This window comes from Musa acuminata, chromosome BXJ2-5 (assembly GCF_036884655.1).
Source record: "Musa acuminata AAA Group cultivar baxijiao chromosome BXJ2-5, Cavendish_Baxijiao_AAA, whole genome shotgun sequence".
Taxonomy (NCBI): domain Eukaryota; kingdom Viridiplantae; phylum Streptophyta; class Magnoliopsida; order Zingiberales; family Musaceae; genus Musa; species Musa acuminata.
Window position 1 is genome coordinate 3,065,755 of NC_088342.1, and position 27,317 is coordinate 3,093,071.

The following is a 27,317-nucleotide window of genomic DNA, read 5'->3' on the forward strand; positions in this document are numbered from 1 at the left end:
AGAAGTATTCACAGCGTAAAGGATAAGATGGTGGAATCGTGTTATAACCTGATCTTGTGGACGAAGTCTTCGATGGTGGAATCGTGTTATAACCTGACATCAGGCGAAGTTGCTCCCTTTCAGCTGGCACGAGTTCTTTTCATCTTAGGCTGTCAACGCCAAGCTCAGCTCTCGGCGTTCGAGGTTGATATAGGGAGAGATTTATCTGTGGATCAGTCTATTTTATATCCATTACAGATTGGAGTTTCGCATAGCGCGTAACTATTGAATTGAAATTGCATCCGGCAGGTGAGGATGGCCACGGAGGGACAGAATGGGATCCGAAATGGATCGTTTGGGAGGAGTTGGTCGTGTTCTTATGTTGTATTTTCTATGTTAGATTTTGTGATCATATTTAATTTGATTAAAATATATTAAAATTTTAAATAGATTTTGATTAAGATTATAAAAAACTTTACTTGTATTAAAAAATTTTAAGATGATTTTGATAAGAAAGACTCTTTCAATTAAAATTTTTTAGATCCTCTGTTCTCAGTTGTATATGGGTAGATCCTAGGGATCAACAACATTATTACAGATCAGAGATCTCCTCTCTAATCTTTCTATTGATCCCTACTCTTTCGAAACTAAGAAGAGAAAGAATATGAAGTTTAACTTCCTGTGAATACTGTAACAAGAGTGACTACAGAGGTATTTTGTTGATTATCGTATTCAAAAATATATACCAAATTATTCTCTTCCATAACACTCCAAGTTGACAGATTGATCGAAATACGAAATGAAATGGGGAGACTGAACAATCCCACAGCTGCATTCTGGTCCTTATCACAAAAAAAGAACTCGTTTGAGCCCTTAGTTTTGCTGTATTGCTGAGGAGAATGGGCATCAAAAGCAAGCTCTTTAAGCCACAAGGCACGTCTGCAAGACATATCTATTCATATTTGAAGTGAGAATTTAACTGTTGTTAAAGTAATTTACTTGATTTTTTTTTCTTTTTTTTTAATCGGATCAATAATAAAATGTTTGCAGCAATATTAAGGTCTTCTCGATGATATACATAGAAATTATATTTTACTTGGAAAAATTATTTCTGATGATTTTCACAATGTTAAAAAAGGATTAGGAAAATAAATAAATAAAATTAACAGGGCAAGCTTTATACAGAGTCCCTACTCCATTCTCCATTTTACATACATACATATATATATATATATATATATATATATATATATATATATATATATATATATATATATATATATATATATGACTTAATCAAAGTTAGTTCTACAAATGAGGTTTTTACAATCATGAATAGGCCGTAGAAAAAATGCCACATGAACCAAATTGGCCAGTTTCCAACACCACCTTCTAATGTACATACAAAAGAAAAAAAAAAAGCACCTTAAATGCAATAACCAGTCTCTCTTTTTCTTTTCCTTGTTCACTTCTTTATACAGCCTCTAATGTTAAATCAGTTACTAAGGTACTACTACACATCAACAGATCCAATGGGTGTTGACTCAGCAGGTGGAGATCATTTGCAGCTCATGAGTACAGAATTTATAACGTGCATAACCAAACGCATGTTAGTTGCTTCAGAAGCAGTGGCAGTGGGAAGTGATCTTTGGTGGATTAGTATACTGTAAACCTGCTCAAAGATTGGCCGAACGTAGGATGTGATTGTTGGATCTGCTGGGTTGATCACTACAGCCACATCGGTCATCCAACCCAATTTCCTTGGTGTCTCGATGCTGATGTCACATGCTAGCTGCTGCAGAAGAGCTAGAAGAACTCCTTGACTCAGGGGAAGTGGCACGGTGTAACATATGGCGCGCAGATCAACCTGAAAAATTATACCACATACAGCGAAATAACTGGCTTGCTTATCAACCTTGAAAAAACTCGGAAAAAATAATGCTTGAATATGAAATGTGAGCATAAAGATTGATCCTTCTTCCCTGGCCAAGTTCCGGATGAGTATGAACAACAAACCTGTGTACAGAGCCAAGACACAATTGATACATCACTTCTTTGAAGAGCCATCGTGAAAGCTTCTTCATACTTGCATTCGGATGTCAATCTTGAGAGTTCCTTTTTGGGATCCAGAGGTGCCTCAACCTGCTGCACGGACAAGGCCTGCTAGAAACAAGAATTCAGAGAAATTGTTCCCCTTAAACCAAATTTTCAGCCTCCACCATGAAACTAATCCAATTGACTATTAATGTGTGATACAGAAATTTTTTCCTTTCGTGTGTGTTTACATGAGCGATCTTTTCTTGTTTCCTTTTTTAGCAAGTGAAGGAGAATGGAGGGATCAAACATGCTTGGAGTAGTATTTACCATCTCAGGAAGACCTGGCAGGGGACCATTAGTCTGCTGGATAGTAGTGGGACTAGTCGTTTTTGTGTTTCCTGAAGCGACAAGAGCTAGCAGTTTACGCTGACCATCAACCAATTCAGTAGTGAGATTTTGGGTGATTGACAAAGAAGAATTGATGGTATCCTGTGCACACAGAACAGCAGAAGTCACTACCAAAGAATAATTCTACTGCCATAGGCACTACTGCAAATAATATTCCAAGAACCTGATACACACAGGCTAACCAAGAAACTAGCATGTTAAGCACGCACCCTCAAAGTAAGTGCCAAGGGAGTATGTGCGGCCTCAAGCTGCTGCTGAGAAGCAGCAGTATGTTCATTCATTCCTTTCTGGAAGACACAGTCTATTTGCTCAAACATTGCTTTACAAGACTGCTCAAATGCAGGAACCACTGAGGACTCCACACAAGACCTTAAAGCATCCTGCGTGTTAAGGTAAGCAATTTTTAGAGTACGAACAGAATATCTGAGAAAAATGAAAAAGACATATCAGCATCAGATATATATGAACAAGAGGGAAGTAGCTCTCTGCATATTACAGGGTTTCATATCTGTTCCCAGGAAGAGCTCATCAAATGTCAGAAGACAGAAACTGACTAAGCAGTGACATTTTCCTACCTGAAGAACTTGCTTTCCAGAGGTTTGGAGCTGTGTTTGAATTTGCCTTGATACTGTAGCTTCAAGCTTTGAAGAAACAGACCTCTCTAAATGATTCACTGCCTTATCACCAACTCCCCTCTAAGAAGCAAGACACAAGGCAATTATTAAAGGCACATATTTAAACCACGGGGTAGTTTCATCCATATCCCCGTAAAAGTTGAGAAATCAAGCTTTTATCTCTCGGAACTTTCAAGGCCCATGTCTTTCAAAATCTTGAAGTCAACGCCCATATCCATCACTGAGGACATTCTACATGATGGATATAGGCAATAATTTTCAAGTTCTCGAGAGACATGGGTAACCTGTCAAGTCTTCAAGGGACAATAATGGGATACGTATGAAATTTTTTCTATTAAGACAAAATCCACAGGGGTGGGGTGTAATTGATAAAAAGAAAACCTGAAATGACTCGGTGATAGCTGAAGAAATAACTGGTGTAATTGCCCGCACTACAGTAGGCCCAACTGCAGAAATTTCCTTCTTTAATATCCTCTCTGATATGGCAGGCAAATCCTTGTTGACGATATTGGTGATTAAATTTGCCATCTGCTGCATCTGGTCCTTCCCAACCCGCTCACATTTTGCATGTTCTTCTTGAAAACGAGCCCATAGAGCATCTGAATTTGCCCTGACAGCTTTTTCCATGCAACGACCTAATGCTGCTTCCACTCGTTTGCCTTCTTTCATAACAGGAGCGGCCACCATTATACTCATTTGCTTCTGCATTTCCTTTTGCATGTTCATAATCTGCAAAAAGATATCATCGCTAAACTATATTAGAAGAATGGCTAGGTGGAGTTTTACATATAAAAAGTGACAATTAACCAAATCAGTTCAAAGTTGGTGCGATATTTTTGTATAAGCTAAATTAAGAAAGCTAGTTTATTCAAGTGGCACATGAACTTTTTACATTTCTTTGCGCTTCAACTATAGCTCTGTCTAAAACATGACAGAGGATACATGTAAACCCAAACAATTCAAGGATTTGACAATATCTTTATCCAAAATGTCAAAGAGGATAGATGCAAAACCTAAACAAATAAGAATTTCATGTTGAAGACACCCTTGCCTGACTTCGCAGCACACATCAAGTCCTAGTCAGTCATGATTCATGGCATTCACTCTATAAAGAAGTATAACCATCAAACAAAAAACTGATGCACACGAAGTATTTTAAAGAAAACCATCAAATATGAGAAATATGAGAAACAGAAGTTAATGAAAGAGAATCTCATAGTAGAACAGATAAATTTAGATAAATACTATGCATAAGTTTAAAAAATTACTCAATAAAGTCACAAAACACATAGCTATAAACAAACACCAATAAGTAAGGGTGAACGGGGCTCCCTTACCCTTACCCTGTAAAATAAAAGGCAGTTTATGACTTGAAATAAGTGTTGTCAAACACACTATATGTCATAAAGCACAACAACAAAGCCGTTAGTCCCAACTATTTAAGGTCAGCTACATAGATCTTTTGCCGCCATTGAGATCTGTAAAAGGTTATATGCTTAGTTAAGTTTAGAGTACCTAAAACTTTATTTATAGTTTCTATTAAAGTTTCTTTAGGTCTTCTTCTACCTCTCCTCGTATCACTAACATTAATTATTTCACCTCTTCTGACTATTGCATCCGAAAGTCTTCTAAACACATGCATATAACATCATAAGCGATTTTCTCTCATCTTATCCTGTATTGAAGCGATATCTAGTTGTTCACAAATAAAAAAATCTCTCCTATCTTTCCTAATACTCCACACATCTATCTCAACTTTCTCATCTTGACAATACAAACTTTTTGTATATGTTATTTCTTAATTGTCAAACACTCCGATCCATAAAGCATTGTTGATCTCACAACTTCTTGGGGCACTAGGCCACTCGCTCTAAAGAAATAATTAAGAGTAAAGATTATCATCCAACAAGAACTTAAATCAAAACATTAGTTTTGTAACACTACATATGCAAGATGATTACTACTAAAGTACCAATCACACATGTATAACTAGAGCACTCAACCAATAAAATGATAATTAAATTAGTCCATATCTAAAAATTAAAACAAAAGAAAGTTAAACATTTATTGATCTAGGAGCTCTAATCATCAAAATCAAGTAAATGACGAAAAGATTCTATCTTTTGTGATCTCATTTTATTCATATCAGTGATTTAAAAAGCGTTAGGCGTCAAAATGCGCCAAGATCAAAAAACGCTCGAGGCGCTAGGCACTCGCCCGAGCGAAGCGAGGCGCTAAAATATTAAAATATATAATATAATTAATAAATATAATTATTTAACAGTATTAAAATCAAAATAATATATTATTAATTTAATAAATAAAAATACTATTATTAGTATACTGTTAACAGGTGCAACAGCGATGGAGGGTGTTGGCCATGCATAGAGGGCAAAGAAAGCAGCAGCAACAGGTGCTGGACACTTACAGGAAAGGAGAGGAGAGGAGAGGGAATAGAGGACAACAGCGATGGAGGGTGTTGCCCATGCATAGAGGAGAGGGAGAGAAAAAGAGGGAAGAGGGTGGCAGCGAAGCACCTATGGACAGAGGGAAGAAAGAAGAGGTAGAAAAGAGGGAAGAGGGATGGGAGAGAAGAAAAGAAGAGATGTTCTCGACAAAGAGGGGAGATGTGGCTACCAGCATCAATTCAACAGCAAAAATGTTAGGGCATAGGGCGGGTGTCGGGCATGAAGGATTAGGTTTAGATTGGACCAGGGAGAGAGCATTAGATTTGGATCAGATCAAGTAATGTGTTGCCCGGGTCAGCCTAGAAGAGCACCTGAAATACCCAACAGGTCAGCTAAGGCGCTCGTCTAGGTGATGCCTAGTTGACAGCACCTTGCTCCAGACTTATCGGGGCACTAAAATCCTCAACTCACCTTGTCCAAGCATCTAGATGAGCACCAGAACACCTCGTTACATCGCTGCTTAAAACATAATCATCCACGTGGTAAAGGGGAAATATTAGCATGACACTGAAGAAAATTAAGATGTTTGACTTTGTAAATATAATTTCAAGTTTTAACAATACAGGGAACAAAATCATTGAATTATAATAATTTTCAACTCCTTTCATATTTATTTTGCAACAATAAAAAATCATAGTAAATACATCATAATATATGGTACCCTAAACAACTATGCATGTACTTAACTCCTACTTAGAATTCTGATCATGCGAAATCCCTATCATATGCCGATGATTAGAATTCTGAAGATCACAAATCAGACAGCACAGGATCCTCAGAAGATAAAGGACAGAACAGAATGAGAGAGGTAAGGTTACAGTCCATTCAAGGAGAACAAGGAATTCAGATACCAGGACAGTGATAGGATATGCAGTCACTGTAGAATTGGCCTCCTAGAGCCAAGTTGACAAGCGTATTCTTCATTACTTAACCATTTTAGATATCTGTATTGCCTTTTAGGCTAAATATGTCCATCCATATGCATTAATGGTTATGAAATTTCTAGCAGTAGCCATTCAACCAAATGATTCGTAATATGTTTTTCTCAACCCATTAGAATATTAGGCTATGAAGTTCCAATAACAGGTAACCATAAACAAGTAAAAGCAAGAAGTCCTAAGATATACTAGTTATATCCAGAGAAGCAAATACTAACAAATAGCTTCCTTTAACTTCCTGAAAAATGTGAGGCAAACGCAGTCTTACTTCACGAGGATGGAACCTCCAGATGATCTCAATCTTTAATTCTTAGTCATGTATAAAAAACTCATAGGAGAACAAACAGCAAGACTATTGTAAAACAAATTTGACAAAGCAACAAAAATGAGGTCAACTTTCTTAGCAAAAATAAGTTCTAAAATTCGAAGTATAAGCAGAAAGAAAGAGCAAAACTTTGTTAACTACCTCATCCAAGCCGAAGGCTGTCAAAATCTTTTTTAATATACAAGATATGACCAAGTGATTAGGGGTTACCAGATAATAGCAAGTTCATCTATGTCTAACAAAATAAACAGTTTAGTTGAGTACACCAGTTCACCTCTTCAAAAAAGAAATAAGAACTCAACTTCATAGACAGTACAGATACCAACAATGTCTGGAGTACAGAAAAAGAGCTCTGCCCCTCAAGATATCATGTAACATGCACTGAATTAAAATTCTCAAAAGCAAAATAGAGAAAACTTCTGTTTACTTTTCTAAATGTGACATACTTCATAAGCCTAGCTCCCTGCCAATCAATAATCATCTGATGTTTAAGAAAACCAAATTAAGTTTTCCAAACAAAAAGAAAAAAGTACTTCTATGTTCTAAGAAAACAGGATTCATCATCCAAGGACAATGTTATCCAAAAATATGTCGGGATATAAGTTGTTTGTCATACACTATAAATTATGAAGATTTGTCTTACAACCTATACTTTTTAATGTATATAACATAACATGTTAAGTAATATCAAACTAATATCCATCAGAAAAGCATCACGAAGTCAAGTGCTCTAAATACCTGGTTCAGTGTTTCCTGTAGTGCAAGAATCTGAGGGATGGCAGCATCAGTTGGAGTACTGGAGTAGCTCCCTGGTTCATTCAGAGAATCAGTAGAGTTGAAAGGGCTTGATGAAGGGGGTGAAACGCCAGTTGTCTGGTATTGTTTTGATTTTTGCTTCTTCCCTTTAGTAGCTGAGAGATTTTGGGGTGTAATAGCAGATTCCTTTTCAGGCATATCCTTTTTGTTGTATTCAACTTCTTCCTCGAGGATACTGGGTGGCTGATCCAATGTCTCAGCAGTGTGACCACCCTGGCAAGCTTCTATCACAGTAGAACACTCATTGTTGGCCTCAAATTTTGCTTCTAAAGTCTGGGAGGATCTTTCATAATCTTCAATAATAACAACTTGAGGCACTTTCTGAAAACCATTGCCCTCTGCCTCACCTGATTGGCCTTCCCTGACAACTTTTACTTCCACCTCATGGCTCGCCATATTGTTATCTATGATCACATCTTGGACCTTGACTCCCTCAACCACTGGACCTTGATTGACATGGCTACTTTCTGAGGAACTTATAGCACCTGAAAGGATTTCTGATGGAGTAATTAGGTGTGTTGTGTTTCCACCAAGCTTAAAGAGTAAACGACGATTTGGCACCATAGAAGGATCATCTTGTTCAGTTTTGGAATCATCTTTTTTCAAGTTCTCATTTATAGAAGGAACATCAGGTGTACTGTCAACTGAATGATCAAAAACCGACTGGTCCACAACATGTTCACCAATTGATGATCCATGATCAGAACCTTTATGGGGGCTATTCAGACTGGGTACTCTTCCAGCAAGGTCTGGATTTGCAGGAAAAGAAGAAACATGTTGAGCATCAGTGTCTTTCTCAGAAAATGGAGCACTAGGCTTAGATTCAGGTTTTGACATGGGTGGTTCACATACATCCATGACCTCAGAAGAAGCTAAGCTTGTCAGATATGGAATTGCACAGTCACTGCTGTTCACTGTATGAATTTGTGGTGAAGCACTTACTGAAGGATCATCGACAGACGGTCCACAAGATGACTCTAACACAGATGATGCTTCCGGGCTGGGTGTCCCCAGGACACGAGATAGAGGATCTTTGGCCAAACCAGCATTATCAGTTGGTGGTGGTAAACACTGGGTCAGATCCAATGCATACTGCTGAATTGCCTGTGTCTGGACACAATATATCTGAACCGATTGTCCCCCATCAGGCAAGAAATCATTTGTACCAGTAAGACTCAAAATAGGCATTGCAACTGTAAAATCTGCTACATAGTCCATGCGTGTGGAAGCCGGACATGTGCCATAGTCTACATGCACAGCATATATCGCATTCTTCTTAGCATTTGCAATAACTATAAGATTTGCTTGAGGTAAGACTACAATTTGATTGAAAAATGCCTCTTCAAGACGAGGTTCTGAGGAACTTTTCAAGTCCAAGGTCTGAGTGCAGCGCCAAGATTCAGAATCACTAGGCAAGAGCCAACCTTCTTCATTAGAAGAAGTCCATATTTTCACTTCTCGGTTCAAAGGGCCCTGCAACAAAAAGTTTTAATCAACTAAAGTTCATTGTAAGATGAGAGCTTGACAAAGAGATGACATTGATAATGAATGAAGCACCATTAGAAGTGTTAACTAACAATATTCAACTGCATCAGAAGTAATAACCTAACTTGTGCATAACGAATACCTAAAGATACTTTGAACTCATCAAAAATAACAAAACAAAAACTGCATGCTATTTAAACACATCTCGAGAGTCAAAAGGAAATGTACCGCAGTGATAAGATTGATGTGATCGGGTTGATGAGGGGATGTCATGAATGCAACTGAATTAACAGGTTGACCATCATGTGGTCTCAATGTGGCAAGGGCTATCGCTTTGCGATCTTCCCAGATCTTTACCTGTGGCAACATAAAGAAAAGACAAAAGTATAAATACATAAAAGAGAAGGGTTCGATAACTAAACTGCAGGGTCTAGAAAGTACGGAAGCTGCATCAAATGAATATTTACAACTTTGAAATGCTTATCTTCTATATCAAAAGTTATATTTAATTTTCAACTCTACAAACTCCAAACCAAGATCCTACCTTTTTCCTTTTCCCACCTGAAAAAAGAAGGAACAGAGACCAAAAAGGAAAAGAAAAAAGTATAACAAAATGATACATTCTCTCATAAGTTGGCTTGCATAAATTAATTACCATCTGGCCCATGCAAATAAAGCAAAAGTGATTAATTTATACATGAACATGAATCACATGCAAAATCTAGTACCAAGAAAGTAAGTACAGGGTGGAAGAGTTATTGATAAGATGCTTAACACACAGAACAGTAACTTAAAGCAGACAAATCAAACACAAAAGTATAACCCAAAAGATAGATTAGGAACTAAACATAAGCAGTTAGATTAGTGATAGGGGTAAATAAAATGTCATAAACTGGAGAAAACATAAAGATGGAGATAACATAAATGGATCAGCCAGCACCTAAGACACTCTATGAATTAAAAAGTATCCATGTATAAACTTGATACTTTATAATTGTGACCCCACATATATAGAGAACAATTAACTCACATACCTAAGAATTTTGGAAAAGAAATTTGATGGAACAAGGCTTAATATTAAAAATATATACAATTGAAGGAAAGAGAAAATCTGATTATCAACTTTATATGACTCGATCTAGATTGTAAAGAAACCTAACTCTATATTACACCTACTATGTATCAATACATTTCTGCTATGAATATTCACAACCTAGTGATTAATAGTCACTGCAATGCCTTGAATTTTGGTCTTAGTCTTTGTAATGTAGATAAATCCTGATTCCCAAGAATGCAAAAAAGAATTGAAAGTTCTTGTTCTTCTCTTCTTTGTTGATGTTGCAATTGGTTGCCAATTGACTAAGAACGAAATTATAGCCAAAAAAAATCTGAATAGAAAGAGGAGGAGACAATATCTTTCTTCAAAGTAAATCCTCTACTAGATAACACAGGGGATTGTGTGGTGACTATAGACAGCCTAAATCTGATTTTGATCAATGATAATGCATAATGCAGCAATATAAAGCGTGAAAAATTAAAAAAAACAATGACAATCCAAAAGACAGGCTGAAATGATAACCAAGGGATTAAAACAAGGTTAGAAATCAAGAAAATATGAATTAGAAGAAAGCTACAGAAACAGTTGAATTTTCTGTAAATGATGACCTCCATGCACAAAGACTAAATAATTGAAACTAGTGCTTATACTAAAGTATGTTCATGTGATTGCAAAAGATTGACTCCCAGTGACTTGATAGTAATTCCAACCCAAACTTATCCACAACTTGTAATCATCAATTCTGCTTAAAGTGTCACTTCAAAACCATTATTCAAAATTCAAATCATCAAAGAATTATCATGACAGTGTGAAAACATATAGAAAAATTGAAAAAGAAAACTAAGATCAATCAACATCACTCCCCGGATCGTTTTGAACTTCTTAAGGGTTTCATTCACTAGACAAAAATAATCAAATTAATCAAGCAAATTTATTTAACATTATTCAATATGTCAACCAATATGATGATGTGAACCAAAGTATGGAGGCATCCAGAGATGTCTCTGTTCTGATGACCTCGTTTCTACATTGGAACAGAATGTCAACAAAACACTATATGCAAGTCACAAGAAAAACTATATAAAAAGCTAACTTTAGCCTTGTGGTCATCAGTAATTTAAAAAGGCGCTCAGGGGAGACGAGGCGAAGCTCGAGCGCCTCGCTAAACTTTCAGGCGGCGCGCTTCAAAGAGGCGCCGCCTAAGCGCTCGCGCGAGCCCAGGCGTTGGACGCTTCGGGCGAGCGCCTGGGTTAAACCAGGCGACCGAACCAGGATTTTAGGTCCGGTTCGGTCTTCGGTGGTTAGTTGGTTCAATCGAACCAACTAAAATCGATATCAGCTGTCGCTGCCCAACCCTAACCGGCTAACCCTGCTCGTTGCTGTTGTCGCTCCCGCGCCCGCTACTCGCCGCTGCCGCTATCGCCGCTCCTGCTCCCACTGCCGCTACTCGCCACTGTCGCCGCTCGCCACTCCCGCTGCCGCTACCTCCTTACACTCCCACTGCTGCTGCCGCTGCCTCCTTACACTCCCGCTCCCGCTGCCGCTTCCTCTTTTCTCAGTCAGCATCCCCTTACACTCTTCCTTCTCCTTCTGTGAGTTCTTGTTTTGATATAATGAAAAAATTCATGTTTTGATTGAAGTTCTTGTTTAGATGATTATCTTTATCCTTAATTATTTTTTTCTAATTTTTTGTAAGGTAAGAATTTTTTTTGCTCGGGAGATCGCCTCAGGCAATAGGGTACCTTGTCGCTTTATAGCACCTGGCTATTTTAGAAACACTGGCTTAGGGTCAACCAAATCCTAGACTGAAAGTAGGACAAGTTATCAAACATTCGTAACTATATGGAGCTATATCAACCTATACCACCTTGAAAAAACCAAAATAAATGTCCTAATATGGCTTCAAATAACACATTCTGGAAATAGTATGCGTTAGCACAATATGTGGTGACAAGTGGTGCTAAAAGGCAGATGCTAACATTGCATCTCCTGAATAAAGCTTCTTAAGAACTTACTCTAGAACCTTTTACTCTATGATCTTTAATAACATTTACCCCGTTCTTGTTCCTGCTAGTTTGTTGTATTTAGATCATAACAAAATTACTAGAGGCTAAATTGGCCGTTAATTCACATAAAGAACAATGAAAAAGAACCTTCAAATGTGCTTTTTTGGGGAAACCCAATGCAGAAGGCTCCTGTCAATGTGAAGTTCGGGAATGGTCAATATACATAGTCTTCCCCTATTAAAAGGTTGTTTTCGCAACTTGAACCCTAGTCACCCAAGTGGCAAAGAGCAAACTTACCAAATGTGCTTTTCTAAAGTATCTAATATCCAGCTTTATCAACCCAACTAAATGTATTGTGTATTACATGTATGTGTGTATCTAAAATAATTTATATAGGTCATCACAAGTAGGCAGTTGTACATATTTTCAAGGCCACATGTTATTTTCAGAATATACTTCTATTACAACCAAATATTTTATATAGGTCATCACAAGTAGGAACATCATCTGTACACATTTTCAAGGCCACATGTTATTTTCAGAATATACTTCTACTACAACCTGCCATGACAAGTGATGATAAATTATCCATATAAAAGTTCAGATGGTGGTGACAATCTTATATTCTATGCAGCCCATTCAGCTATATAGTTAAGTGTGAAACTAACCAAAAGCCATAGCAATAAGCTCGAACATGCAAATCATTGGCAATTACAAGTGGAGCTAAAAGTGATAATTACATACCATGCCATCTTTTGATGCTGACACTAATCGGGTTATCATCCATTGGGATATGGATAAATCTGTCACTTCTCCATCATGTTTACCAATAAGTTGAACCCCATCAACCAGCTTCTCAACAGAACACTTGAGAGGTTCCTCTGCTGAAAATTCTTTTCCTCTTCCAATTTTGATTGTGTCAATTTTTAATACACGATTTCCAATTCCAACAAACAAGATTTCCTGCAAAGGTTTCTCAAAAAAGAGAAGCATGAACTTCACATGAAACACTTGCAAAATATTTTATGAACAAAAAATTTAAAGATGCATTCTTATTAAGTTATAGCCACATAGATATCAAGAAGATTAAGATCAATTAAGTGCAAAAAGTTCATGCCAATAATGCATGTCATAGTTCAACATACTTGCTTGTGAGAGTGCCAACAAATTCGTGGATGATAAGGCTCTCCATCTCCTACAATCTGAAGAGCAATTATTATTTTTTCTGTTATCAGTGGTTTATTTCCCTCATCAGGACCTTCATCAATCTTCCACACAAAAACCCTTCCATCAATGCTCACACTACAATACAAAAGATTAGTTAACTGACAAATAAAAGAAGCATATAAAAGATACAAATATAAGCAATATATTACCTTGCTAAAAGGTGAACATCTTCAGCAAAGAAAGCCATGTCTGTAACTCTCTGAAAGTGCAAAATAAATAAATTCAAAATGCTGACAAAAACCATTATATAATCAATTTCAATTTACTGTGCCTCCACTTTAATATAGCATGAGTAAAGAATGTAAAGAAAAAAAACCTCAAAAGGAACTTAGTAACAACAAGGTTGAGATAAAAAAACAACATTAACTTCCAAAAGGTTTAGTAAAACCACAAACTAAATGTATTATTTAGTAGCAGCTCCTTGCAGGAATGTTTGTGTGGAAACTGCTCCTATAGAAATTGCATTTTCAATGTAAAATAAGACTACAGAAAAGATTTCACAATCATGAACTTGTGTAGAATGTAACGTTTAATGAGGTTAATTGAACTTGTCGATCATGATGCCTCACAACATGGTCCAAACAAGGGCACCAAAAAATTAGGCCTCGTAGCCTGCTTGATCTTTATCCAGCAAGAGGATTATAGTTTTCACAACCTAGTGTACCACTGTACCCTTAATTCCATTCTCTACACACAATGGTACCATCATCATCAAACTAAATTAGAATATAACATCTCATGAACTAAAAAGAGCTTTTAAGCCCAGAAAGAGAAAACGAAAGACCTATTACCTTCTGTTGGACTAGGATGTCCTTCCCATACCTTTGACCTCTGTCGGAAGTATATACACAGCTACAGGCTAAAGACACAAGCAAGCCAATTGTGCACATGAAACAGCTTTTCATCTAACAAGCTAAAATATTAAAGTTTCTATTTCTGAGCTTGCTAACTGTTAATATTGCATCATGAAGCAGGATCAGCTTTATAAAAGTTAAAGAACTTATATCCCACTCAGATGAACAAAAGTTCTGTGTTAATAGTATCCAAATTGTAGCTCTAAGAAAAGTTTCTGGGCGCATGTAGAATTCTTGAAGCCCCAAGTTTCAGTGGTCACAGATCACTGCAGTCTTTCAAGGTATCATATATGTATTGATCACAATAACCAACAATGTATTATCCTAAAATTTCCACATGGAAGAAACCTCACTGATAAATCATGTTAGCAGAGAAAAATATCAAACGTCCACATAATTTAACAAGAGAGCCATAGTAATCCACATAGGTTGAGTTTCAATCTTAAAAGATTTGTTAAACAATCGTCAACTGAAGTGCACGTTCACACCAAAATCCAGATAAGAAATACCATGAGATAACAAAGAGTTCAACAAAGTTACTGGTCCAACTAAGTTACTAGCACCATATGATCAATGCATTTAACAATCAAATTCAACAAGCAAATTGCAACAACCATCAGACCGGTGTTTCCTTTGGCAAAATTAGTTCTTCTGGTAGCAAAAGGCAGACTTTAACCAATAGAACCAACATTACGAGCAAGTGAACTACAGGTTCCAAGCAAGATCAACCTGAGAGTGCCCTTTGAGCAGAGCTCGCAAGGCTGTGTTGATATTCAGCACCCTAATAGCCCCCAGCTTGAGCCCGTAACATATATATGTCCGATTGACAGCAATTTGGCGGCCCAAAACAAGCCCCGGATCTGATACGTACTTGGTGATTGGCGTGACCTCGAGCTGCGGAGGCTGTGACTCTCCCGGCAGCCTAGAGTCGACATCATACACAGCGCGGTTTCCAACTCCCAGTAGCCGCCCCCGAGGCAGCTTGCTACTCGCCACTCTCGCCGGCGCCGGCTGAGCAACCGCCAGAGCAACTGCTGGCGCCGACGGGATCGGATGTAAGACCGCCGCATTCCCTGGGGCCGAGAGCTCAGAGGGCATGGATGACGGCGGCGGCATCGAGACGGCGGATTCAAGCTGAGTGGAAGCAGGATTCAGTAGCGCCATTAGCCGGGCACCGGGGTTGGGATTGGAGCTAAGGTTAGGGCCAGGTCTGGGACCGGGGAGCTGGGGGCTGGCAGTGGGGTAGGAGACGGCCGGTCGGTGGAGGGGATCCTGAGGGTAGTGGAGGAAGGGTGGTTGGTGGTGGAACGGTGGAGTGACGGGGGGATAGGAGAAGGCGCCGTGGGCCGGTGGTGAGGGGTACGACGGCGGCGTAGCTGGGTAGGAGGACGGCGGGGGCAACGTCGGCGGGGAGATGCTAGGGTTGGGATTGGGGGGCTTGAAGAGGTTAGGGTTCCCAGCGGGGGAGGCCATCGGCGGACAGCGGCGGAGGGCCGGAGAGGAGGGCTAGGGTTTCGGAAACGGACGGTCGCTACCGTGCGCAGGGACGGGGGAGGCGTCCGTTAAGCGGTCCGCAGGGGAAGAAAAAGACGACGCGGTGGAGTACTCAGCGGAGAAGAAATGGGGAGAGTTTATTAGTTGTTTATAAAAACATGAAAACACAATTTTGTTTTTAGTTTTCGGATAAGAAGTGCTTTCTATTTCGTGAAAATACCGGTTGACAGATATTTATTTGATTCCATTTTTTGCTAATTATATGCTGTTGGAGTAACTTCTTATTCGACTAATACTTGTTGACAGATATTTATTCGTGCAAGACAAATGATGAAAAAATCATGCAATAACTCAAATAATTAAGGCATAATAACTTATTGTTAAGCTAATTTGCCTAACACATTCTAAAATGTATTACTTTTTTAGAAAACCCTTATATTATATTTGGCTTTTTGTGATTAAACCGCAACATAGATTTTCTAATTATAACTTATTTTTGTGCTAATTTAGAGAATTTCATGCATATTTTTATGCATACACTTGATGTTTTAAGTCATAATTCATTAAACATTTAAGTTTGAATCCTAATCCTCATATTTGGTCAACTGATAATATTTTTAAACCATTTTAATTATAGTCAGAATGAAAAAAATTATTTGATGAATTACTATGATTTTAAGAAAAATATTTATGTCGTGTCTTAGGGTAAAAAGTTTATCATGTCCTATTTATAATTTTAATTTTTATCCTATTATATAACATATAATTATAATAATACTAATAATAGATAGAACAATATAGTTGAATTGGATAGACAAAAATTTCTCTTAAATATTTTAGATATTTTAGATCAACCATTTAATAAGATAAAGAGATATAATTCATAAAGTAAAAAAAAGATTGGTCTATGAGAAGCATTATGAATCTTATGTTTAATTTTAAAAATATAAAATAGTAATAAGATCGGTATGGATTTGAGTATTAGATAATTAAGAAATGATATATAAAAAAATAAATTTATATTTATGAGACAAAAATAGTGAAATGAATAAATAGAGTCACTATAAAAGATAAAAAAAATATATTCTTATTCATGAATAAAATTATATATCAGTTCAATAAGGAATAAGATGAGGTATAATCATTTAATACGATAGAAACATATACTTAAAAGATATACAAATATGATAATTAAAAGAGGTGAAATGATTAATTTTAATAGTACAAGTTGAGATAGATAAAGATAAAAAAAATATCTTAATAAAAACTATAAAATATTTTTTAAAAGATTCTAAATTTAATTAAATATATGACTCTTTACAATAAAATATTGATGTAATCAACTTTAAATAATTAAGACTTATGATTATTTTTTATTATTTATTATTGTTGTATTTATGAATCTTATTCTGTTTTAATCTTCAGAGAAATTAAGAGTGTATTATTTCAAGTTTTATTGTACATAGGAGCAATTGCAGTGGGAATTGTTGACTTGATTATTTTATTTTTTTTCATAGTTTTTATTGAAAATGGTGGGAAAATAGGGATTGCCAAATAAGGACATTGGAAAGTTCTTACTAGCACAAAAGGCTTGGAATCTTCCAAAGGTAAAATATTTGTTCTATTGCAGCACTCAACTTCACTAGTAGGCTGCAGCATTATTGGAAAATGATGATACAAACAAAATGTCATTATCCTCTTGATGTAAAAGTGGTGATTCCACCCACTGCTCTAAAACATATATACCTCAAATGAACAACTGATGCTAAATCCACAAAAGCAAACAAATTTGTCTAAAAATTATATTATAATGTTATAAATGGTGTTGTAATGTTTTTACATTATGTTATAGGAATTTTTACTGTATTATAATATTATTAAAATTACATGGTGTAAAAAAAATATAACTTGGATTGATCTATAGAAAAATAGAGAAAAAACGGATAGGTGATTGATTGTTAAGTCAAGAATATTCTAAATATTATTAGAAAAAAATGTTATAAAAGAATTTCAAATTCTGGGATACTTCTCATGTATGGGAGAGAGGGAGAGAGAGAGAGAGAGAGAGAGAGAGAGAGAGAGTCTTAAGTGATCGAACACTTGGTGTGGTCTGAGTTGCAGCACATCTTATCCTACCACCTCTTAGAACTCTAGTGCAGCTGCGTCTCCGAATGGACTAGTCTTCATTGTGAGAGGGACGTCTGCCTTCCTTCTCAGGTTTTAATCTTCACAGAACTGTGCGCAGAGGAAACATTACCAAGTATCACTTCTCGTCGTCGAAGAAGTAGACGATGACCATCCTTTCAACGGAAGTAGCACTTCTTTTCCCTACCACTTCCTCTACCTACCTTGGCATGAAGTCGGGCACATGTGGGGCCCATCTCTATCCATCGCTACCTCCGGTCACGGGGCCGGTAATTATCAGGGTATTTAACGAAAGAGTAGGAAACGTATTTTACTTTTGGTTCGAGGCCTTTGCCGGTGTCGTGTGGCTACCACGTGCGTATCTCGTGCGGAACTAAAAGAAAAATACACACGTGGTAGCGGATAATTACTCCGCACGAGACACGCACGTGGTAGCAAGCGTGTGACGTATGTGTAATCGTGACTTAATTTGATCGAAGTAGTATACATGGGTGATCTAATGAAGGAGCAATCTTGTCATTGTACTGAAGTCCATTCATTGACTAGGATTCAAATTCTAGATTGGCGATCAAAAATGGCTGCTGACAAAGTTTACGAGGATCTAGATTTGAGCATCAACCTTTTCTTGCACCGAATTGAGTAGATCCAAATAGATATCGAGCACAGTGAAGACCACTAAGTTGCTTGCCTCCTTTGTGTGCTCTTTTGCACTCACAAGACTCCCATCATGCATTGCATTAGCTGCCTTGAACCTGCAGCCACATCTTTATGGACCCAATGACACAGCACTAACAGTGGGAGGCAACGGTTGTACTGGATGAACCTCCATTGGACCGACGAGCTTGGCCTCCATGAACAGTGTCATACTAGGGACATAGTGGCTACAAGTCACAGCCTCCAAGAACACTCGAAGCTAATTATAAGGCATGCATTATGGATCAAGTACTTGATGGAGTTCATTGGAGGGTTCAACCTCATCCGAGCAACTTGACCCCCCCCCCCCCCAAACATCACATCCTTGATTCATATTAAAAAGAACATAAAGGTTGGGCCTCTTATTAAAGTAAAAGATCCATCACATCCACAAAGCTTTAGAACTTTAGGCATGAGATCTTTGGATGCAAGCATCATGACCTGAGAAGGAGGGCATGCAGCGGAGGCATCATCCAAAGGCCTTCATGTTAAGGATCAAGGAACTGGTTGAGTAAAAGAAGGATCAGATGAGCGAAACATAATCAATTGTTTTGTTCGATCAAGACTTCGCTCATGCAGCTGCCCACAGGCGCAAAGAAAGAATATGTTTCCCACATGCAAACCCAAGTGATTGTGATGGAAGCTTGTGATGATTCCCCCATTCTTCGGCTTTATGCTGCTTGGGACCCAAACATCTCCTCGAAGATGATTCCCTGGTGGCATGAAGACCACGGGGTTGCACGTGCCACACAGCATACGGCAACACGAGCGTTCTCATGGATCAGGTCAGTGAAAATGGTGATGTGTGTGTGTATATATGCTCTCCAAAGACCAGCAGCGTGCATTATTCTTGCATGTCTGCAATGTTGGTGGTCCTGCACATTCCTTTAGGGCGAAGAAGGTGAAGGGGATCCAGTGTTGTTCTTTGCCTAAATAAAAGAAAAGGCTAAGGGGATTCTTCAGTTGTAATCATTCCACCATAAAGCAAACAACCCTTTTGAGTGTGTTATCACATTAAAGTAGATGCAAACACTAGTGTCTAAAGCATCAACTACAAGTTTTGGATCAAACTATTATCTTCCAGACGAGCATAATATCTCCTTGCACCGCCTGGATTCTGCCTCTTAAGTTTATGGGTTGGCGTCTGCAGCAATGATGCACGGTGCTATAGAGCTCCAACTGGAGGGACCATTAGCCATGAATGCTAGCTTCGAAGTGAAGTGTCGTTCGTGGTCCCTGATCCATCTGTCGCGAGTTGACGATGAGTCGATGCTGCTTGTTGCTGCATGAGGCGATCATGCATGGATGCGGTCCACCAAATCGTATCGACGAGGGTGAGCGCAGATCATACATATGTCATTCCTGTTATTGATTGTTAGCTCTCTTCGAGAAAGTTTCATGTAGTCATGCGTGGTTTAAATTCCATACTGCATTCAATGCGCTGGAATGAACTGTGGCAGAAATCCAAGAAATGGCGTAAGCAAAGTTTTGATCAAACTAACTCCTCTTAGTGAGGCTACATATCTATCACTTGAGAAGTTGTCTCGTATGAGATGTGATGAGTAGAACACATTCGAGCAAACTAGGATTCAAGGTAGGTTTGGACTTTGGGGTTTGAGGGTGAGGGAGTACTTGGCATCTGTACCACCTGCATGGGGATGGAAGCAGTCAAGAAAAAGGACCATAGAGAAACAAAAGTACGTTTGGTGGCATGCGCACATCCACATGTCTCCGACAAGCAAGCTGCCAGTCCTCTGACTTGGCATTTACCTGCTCATCTGGGCCACCTCTGTCATGGTTTACCCCCACAGCCATGGACTCGAAAGAGATCATCCATTGGAAGCTTTGAATGCCCCCTCGTGCACTAATGAATGAGGTCAATAGGGACGTGGGGTTGTAGGGTTTGAATACCAATACCCCTAGCAAGGCAGAGAGAGAGAGAGAGAGACGACAGTGGGAAATGGAGTCAGAGGCAAGACAAGGGAGGGCTGGTTTCGGCTGACACCACCTCGTGTCATCTCGAACACCGGGAAGAAAGACCTAATAAACTCAAAAAGCTAGAGAACAAAAGATACACCTGTGAGGAGTGAAGAATTCTCAGTGCAAGTCATCTCTCTTCCCCACTTGGTTTTTTCTGCATCTTGTATCCATAATAGATCTATTACACTTTGCATAAATCGTAAATGCATGAAGAACACCAAGTGGGAATATTAGACAAACCCTCAAGTTCAAGTTTAAGCAGTTCTTCTCATGGTAAGAATCTTCATTTGAGTCTCACCAACAATAAGAATTCCCGAGGCTTGCATTTCTCTCTCATCAGTACTGCCTAAGATGGTTTCTTGGGACTTAAAAGATGAGTGTTGTGGAACCCAAGAACATAAATTTGGCAGACGAAGTGCCTTTGACCAATATGCGTAGAGTCAAATGCCACAACTCCACACTCAACCAGCTATGATCTCTCTTTTTTGCCTTTCTCTTCTTCTCTCTTTTTCATGCAGCCTCATGCATGCACCAGTGGGAGCCCACGTCAAATCAGTGGATTTATGAGACACCAAAGGGTTTTGTAGACTGATATGACATCCTGTTGTCCATATCATATCCCCCGCCCCCCTCACCAACCCCTATGAATTGATTTGAGTGGTCGTGGAGCCGGAGACTATAATTTGATCCTTTCATTCCTTGCCCAGCCATTGCCTACCTTGGAAGGAATGTTGATTAGCCTGCAGGTCGATGCTTCTACCATTCTTGAGGATGCATCAGGAATACGTTGTTTTCATGTAGATGATCATCCGCCATGGTGTTGTAACGCCAACAACTGAAGAGGATTCACAAGAGATCAACTTGCGATGGGGACAACTTTAAAATCAATCTAGTGTCTTAAATATCTTCTTTGGTTAACTCAAAGCTATCAACTTTTGATCTGTTCCTGTTTTTAATACTATCAACTTTTGGTTAACTCAAACCTACTTTTCCTTGCACTACCCAAGGCTTATTTCTCGCACCTTTTGGCTCCACTCTCCTTTCCTCTTGCAGCAGAGCCTTATATTGTATTAAATCAGCAAACTAACAATCCACTTCAGCTCAAATCGAGCTGGTTAAAAGGAAGAGAGAGAGAGAGAGAGAGAGAGAGAGAGAGATATTAATTGGAGTAGCTCTTGCAGAGGGAGTGAGGGATCAACAAGAAGGGGGAAAAAAAGCTGAGTGATGTAGATGCTGTGGCATTGTTTTGTGAGCCATCTTAATGGGGGCTAAGGTGGACCTATCTGTCCTACAATCACTGCAACTCGTGCGGCTCTTTGAATAACTCTCTGCCCATATAGAACAATGCTCCAAGGGCACCATAAAATATGATGTGAACAGGGGAGAGCTCAGAGCTGGTCGGAGACGATGAGTGAGTTCAAGAATATAGCCTCTCACAATGGGCATCTTCGATAATCAAATGAAGTAAGTGAAGATTAGATCCAAATGCATTGTAAGAACCTCCTGAAGAAAGAATTAATCGCTTGTGAGGAGCTTTTCTACAGAGGCTTCAAACATTTCTTAGAATGAGATAATGTCTCTCAACTCACAACATAGCAAGCAGATCAGAAGCTAGAATGTTAGGCTCCCATTCCCCTCCTCTACGAGTGTGTACAAAGTCTGGCTATACCGCACCCCCCAAGAGTTAAGAAACCTAGCTAGATGCTAGTCTAGCTTGATATCATTTCTTAGGCTTCTGAAAAGCCAATTCAACCCTGCAGTAACAAGCTGCCAAAAGCCTGTTTGCTTTTCCTGTCGTGCTGGTATAAAGATGCCTCCTCGGTTCCACCCAGGAGAGTTGCAAGGCTTCTTGTGATGAGAATTGGCCTGGCAGTGTGTGATGGAGGGAGGGCTGCTCTCTGCTCTTCTCCTGGGATCCATTGTGATGTTGGTTGTGGTGTTGAACCATTTCCTTCCCTTGTTACTGAATCTTGGAGCTGCTCCAAGGGGGAGCTTCGGATGGCCTTTGTTAGGCGAGACCTTGAGGTTTTTGAGCCCACATGCTTCATATGCTCTTGGAAGTTTCTTAGAAGACCATTGTTCTAGGTAAATCTTCTTCTCGTATGACTGACTCTCCTTGCAAGACCAGACCTCTCTGATAAAGGAGACTGCAACACTCACTGTAGCATGCTCTTGCATGGCTATCGTCTCTTTCTCCTCCCCAATCTCCCTTTCCTTCTCCCAGCAATCAATCACCATGGTGCCCTCTTCCTTTTCTCCGTATTTTTGTTTCCATTTGCGATAAGAAAGAAACTGTTCTCGAAGCATTTGCAATCTAAGTCGATCTATTGGGTTCTCTCACCAATGAGAGAAAAGACGCTCCTTTTCCGTAGTACGTATTGCATCTTAGATATCTCGAACACATTCGTTTTACCTACTTTTCAATGACGAAATATGGCATCTAATTCTGAACTTTCTTTTGCGAAAATGATATCTAATTTGTCAAGAACATTTACGTATGTGATGTGGTCATCTCCTTTATGGCTAAGCTGTTGTGTGTGGAAAGCTAAAAGTATTCGAGTGCATGCACCTCGCATGATGGTCAAGCAGTGTAAATGTTGCTGAGTAAATAACTTTACTCGAAGAAAGCAAGCCATGGGAAAGATTAGGTGACTGTAGACTCACCTGTGCAGGTATGGGAAGGTCTTCAAGTCGCAGCTCTTCTGTACCCCGACCATCGTCTCCTGTGACCAGGAGCTGAACCACTTCATACTCCAGAACGAGGAGAAGCTGTTCCAGTGCAGCTACCCGAGACCCATACATGGCATACTGGGCAAGTCTTCCATGATTGTGGTGGTAGGTGACACCCACAAGAAGCTGAGAAACCTGGCCTTGACACTGGTCACCACCACCAAGGCAAGAGCTGGATATCTCAATGATATAGAGAGAATCGCTCTTCGAGTCATGGGCTCATGGAAGGACAAGAAGAGGATCTTCTTCTGTGAGGAGGCCAGAAAGGTTAGAACACAAGCTTCGTAACATGGGCACCTGCTACTGGTATGCAAGTCTAATGCTTTGCATTCTCTTTACACAGTTCACTTTCAGTGTCATAGTGAAACAAGTCCTCGGGTTGTCACAAGATGAGCCACAGACTGCAAAAATTCTTGAGGACTTCCTGACTTTTATGAAGGGTCTCATTTCTTTTCCCCTCTACATCCCAGGAACCTCGTATGCCAAAGCTGTTCAGGTGTGTCTTCTTTGCTTTCTTTCATGTCTTGTCTCAAGAGTAATCTCATCACCATTTGTTCACTCCAACTCTATGTTTACAGGCTAGAGCTAGGATTTCTTTAACTGTGAAAGCCATACTAGAAGAAAGAAGAAAGAATGGAGGGGATTCCAGTCAGAAGGGTGACTTCCTTGATGAACTCCTATCAGTTGGTAATTTGTCTGAGGAGGAAAAGGTCAGTTTCTTGCTGGACTCCTTGCTGGGTGGCTATGAGACCACCTCCCTGCTGATGTCAATGGCTGTTTACTTTCTCGGGCAATGTCCATCAGCTCTGGAGCAGCTCAAGGTATGATTTTGTGGTGTTACAGGTATTTTTCTCATCAAACGTAGCTGTTTAAAGCACCCTTTTCTTTTGTATTGCTTATAGTCAGAACACCAGTCCATTAGAGCCAACAAGAAGGATGAGTTCTTGAACTCAGAAGGCTACAAGAAAATGGAGTTTACCCAACATGTAAGTGAGAAGAGCCTCCTTTCCAAGATTAAATTATGCACCATCTGCTGGAGTAATTGGTGTGGGTGTGTCCTTTCAGGTCATAAATGAGACTTTAAGATGTGGAAACATTGTTAAGTTTGTTCACAGAAAGGCTCTCAAGGATGTCAGATACAAAGGTGTCCTTCCACTTGTGATTTATATTATTACTCCTTCCTATATGGTCTTCACATGACTCTACATGCAGTAGATCATCATCCTTTGCAAATGCTTTATTGCCTGTCTTAATCTCTTTCTGACGAACAACCTTTGTGTGTTTTCTTGGCAAGAGTATCTGATCCCATGTGGCTGGAAGGTCCTGCCCGTCCTCAGTGCAGTACATTTAGACTCTTCCCTTCATGGAAATCCCCAAGAGTTTCACCCCTGGAGATGGGAGGTAATTTAGCTGTTACATTACGACAATACATGCTTCCTTGTATCAGTGAGGATGATGAACTTAAAAGAAACATTTAAATATACTTAGTGGAAGTATATATTCTTCACGATGAAATAATTTGATGCAACACATAGTGATCCACCGAAGCCGCAGCAGTGTGCCTTGGGTTTTGATGCCATCCTAACTTTTGCATGGTGATGTTATGAGACACTGATGAGATCTAGCATCTTTATTCTGATTTGAATGAGCATCTCTCTTGTTGCAAATTGTGAGCAGGGTTACAACCAAACATCAACCAAGAAGTTCACTCCATTTGGTGGTGGCCCAAGGCTTTGCCCAGGATCTGAACTTGCCAAAGTGGAGGTTGCTTTCTTCCTCCACTTCATGGTGCTCAATTTCAGGTAATTCACATATCTATCAGCCTCCAGAATGTTTCTGGTGTAACCCTGAGATTGCTCCTTGGTATCCTGGTGAGTTCCAGGACCTCACCATGTTGGATGATCACAATAAAAATTGTGAATTTCCTACAACAATTACGCAATTAAAGTTTGCGGACTGATGCCTTGTTCAAAGTAAAGCGTGCAAGCTATCTGCTTTAATTGACCTTTGCTATGAAAAATGTTCTTTAGGTGGAAACTGGAAGGCGAAGAAGACATTCCCATGGCTTACCCCTACGTGGAGTTCCCAAGAGGATTACCGCTGGAAATTGAACCGGTGCCATCCGAATATTAACCGAGGAGGAGAGAGCAAAAGGCTAGTCTTCCACTCCAGTGTCCACTCCACCACCAGGGCATGGCCACACTGCCTCTGTTCCAGGTTCATCATGCAATAGCATCAGATTCAGCCATGTTTTCTCGGATCGCGAGTCGTCGTCGGAGCAGATTGCAGATCCTTCCATGTTTATATCTGTTGTTCTACCAGTTTCCATAACATGAAAGAGAGTTGTATAAATCTGTGTAGCTTTAACCATCATTTGCAGTGTAAATTGGCTCCTCCTGTCGATGGCCATTGAAAAGCCTTGCTTGTGTGCCAAGATCGACATCAGTATACGACGGGCATAACAAAGAGTACGATCATCAAACATTGTTTCTGACATCAAGTATCAGTCGGGTAACACACAAAATAAACTATTATATATTCATGCTACAAAGCCACAGAACGAAGGAGCAGATCATTCACAAAGAAATTGAACACTAGCATTAGATAACTTATTAGAAGAAAAAAGAAATGTTAGATTAGATACCAGAAGCATAACTGCGTGAATCTCTAGCCAATTTCTTGATAGCTGCATCCATGCCATGGTGAAGACATAGAACAGCTCCTATTCTATACCCTTCTCCTCACCTCCTGTATTGACCATACTAAATGTAGTTATGCTCAATCACTGACAGGCGGAGACTAACATTTGATTGCTTCGACAACATGGTCACAGCTTCAGACATCATAATGCCTCTCTTCTCTTTCACTCAGATGTTTTTGCTTCTTTACCTTGAACTCGGATGAAGCTGGAGTCTAGGAAATGAGAACAGCAACAGGTTGCAAGGCCCAATTATGTGGGACAAATTACATGGATCCTTCAAGCCATTAGCAGCAGTACTACCAAATGCAGCATCCTTTAATGTCCCCAATTCACTGTTTCTAATCGAATTGTCAAAGGTCTTCTCTCGTTTGCTATTTAATGTTGCAGATAATGGTCTTCTTCACATATTCCCAAGCTCTGCTAAATGATTTCTGCATCTTACCCTTCAAACAAAATACAATTTCGAAGTGCAGAAGAACCGAGGAATTACTAATAAAACTTGAGAAGGGCAACGATGGACATCGCAAGGAAACCTTTTGGCTTGAACACCATTATCAAGATCCACAGTCATAGTTTTTCAGAAGAACTACAGAGTCTCATCTTATATCCATCCAGCAGTCTTTCATCTGGCAAAAACCCAACTACATACAATCTTAGACAGTATCATAATCAAAATAAAAGCCTCCCAAATAGCTTAAAAACAAGCCTAAATGTTCTGAACTTCCATAGGGAATGTGAGGAACTGATATAAAATGGGAAGAGATAGATGAAATAATTAGTGTATTTTATCATACAAAATAAGTGAAGCGAAGAAGTGGTCGAATATAAAAAATGAGAATGATTGTTAGTATTTTGACTTGAACCCTCAGGAAAGAACACTAGATTTATTCTATTTTACTCATCTAAAATCCACAAGTAAAAGATAGGAGAATATAAACTAAGAAAAATACATCTAAATAACAATGCAAGCAAGAGTTGTAAGGATTTGTTAATTGGGGATATTCAAGTTACTTGTTTGTAGAAGTTGAAAATAGGAAAGAAATCATATTTTTCATCTATTCAATCTCAACCAAGATGAGAGTCAAATGATTATGATCGAAATAACTTGGCTGGATTAGAACAGGAAAACTGATGAAAGAAAATGGATAGTAACATTCAACATGGAATGGACCTTAAACAATCCCCAAATGATAAAGAGAAAATTTTGTGTTACATCAATATCTATAGGGAATCACACTAATGGCTATGACTTTTAGTAGAACAATTTTTCTTAAGATAAAATTCATTTGTTCCTGTAAAATCAGAATACATTATACAAAGTTCAGATCCCTCAGATCCA

General features: G+C 38.9%; 2 protein-coding genes across 3 annotated transcripts; one reads left to right on the forward strand and one right to left on the reverse strand.

Moving 5' to 3' along the window:
- Positions 1-1,322: 1,322 nt before the first annotated feature.
- Positions 1,323-15,837, reverse strand: LOC103983904 (enhancer of mRNA-decapping protein 4). 2 transcript variants are annotated; one of them, XM_009401253.3, is made up of 12 exons: positions 14,965-15,837; positions 13,531-13,580; positions 13,300-13,456; positions 12,899-13,117; positions 9,320-9,448; positions 7,529-9,079; positions 3,441-3,788; positions 3,000-3,119; positions 2,634-2,804; positions 2,344-2,505; positions 1,996-2,139; positions 1,323-1,846 (listed from the first exon to the last, which is right to left on the reverse strand). In XM_009401253.3, the coding sequence occupies exons 1-12, from the start codon at positions 15,706-15,708 to the stop codon at positions 1,538-1,540; spliced, it is 4,104 nt and encodes a 1,367-aa protein (XP_009399528.2). In that variant the 5' UTR covers positions 15,709-15,837; the 3' UTR covers positions 1,323-1,537. The 2 variants fall into 2 exon arrangements, with proteins under 2 accessions (XP_009399528.2, XP_018682031.2); XM_018826486.2 differs by having other exon boundaries at positions 1,996-2,142.
- Positions 15,838-22,384: 6,547 nt separating this feature from the next.
- LOC103983905 (cytochrome P450 724B1) lies at positions 22,385-25,693 on the forward strand. Its single transcript, XM_009401254.3, has 9 exons — positions 22,385-22,632; positions 23,220-23,544; positions 23,621-23,773; positions 23,856-24,098; positions 24,180-24,263; positions 24,343-24,421; positions 24,572-24,678; positions 24,955-25,079; positions 25,308-25,693. Exons 1-9 carry the CDS (start codon positions 22,427-22,429, stop codon positions 25,408-25,410), a joined length of 1,425 nt encoding a protein of 474 aa, XP_009399529.2. The 5' UTR covers positions 22,385-22,426; the 3' UTR covers positions 25,411-25,693.
- The last annotated feature ends 1,624 nt before the right edge of the window (positions 25,694-27,317 follow it).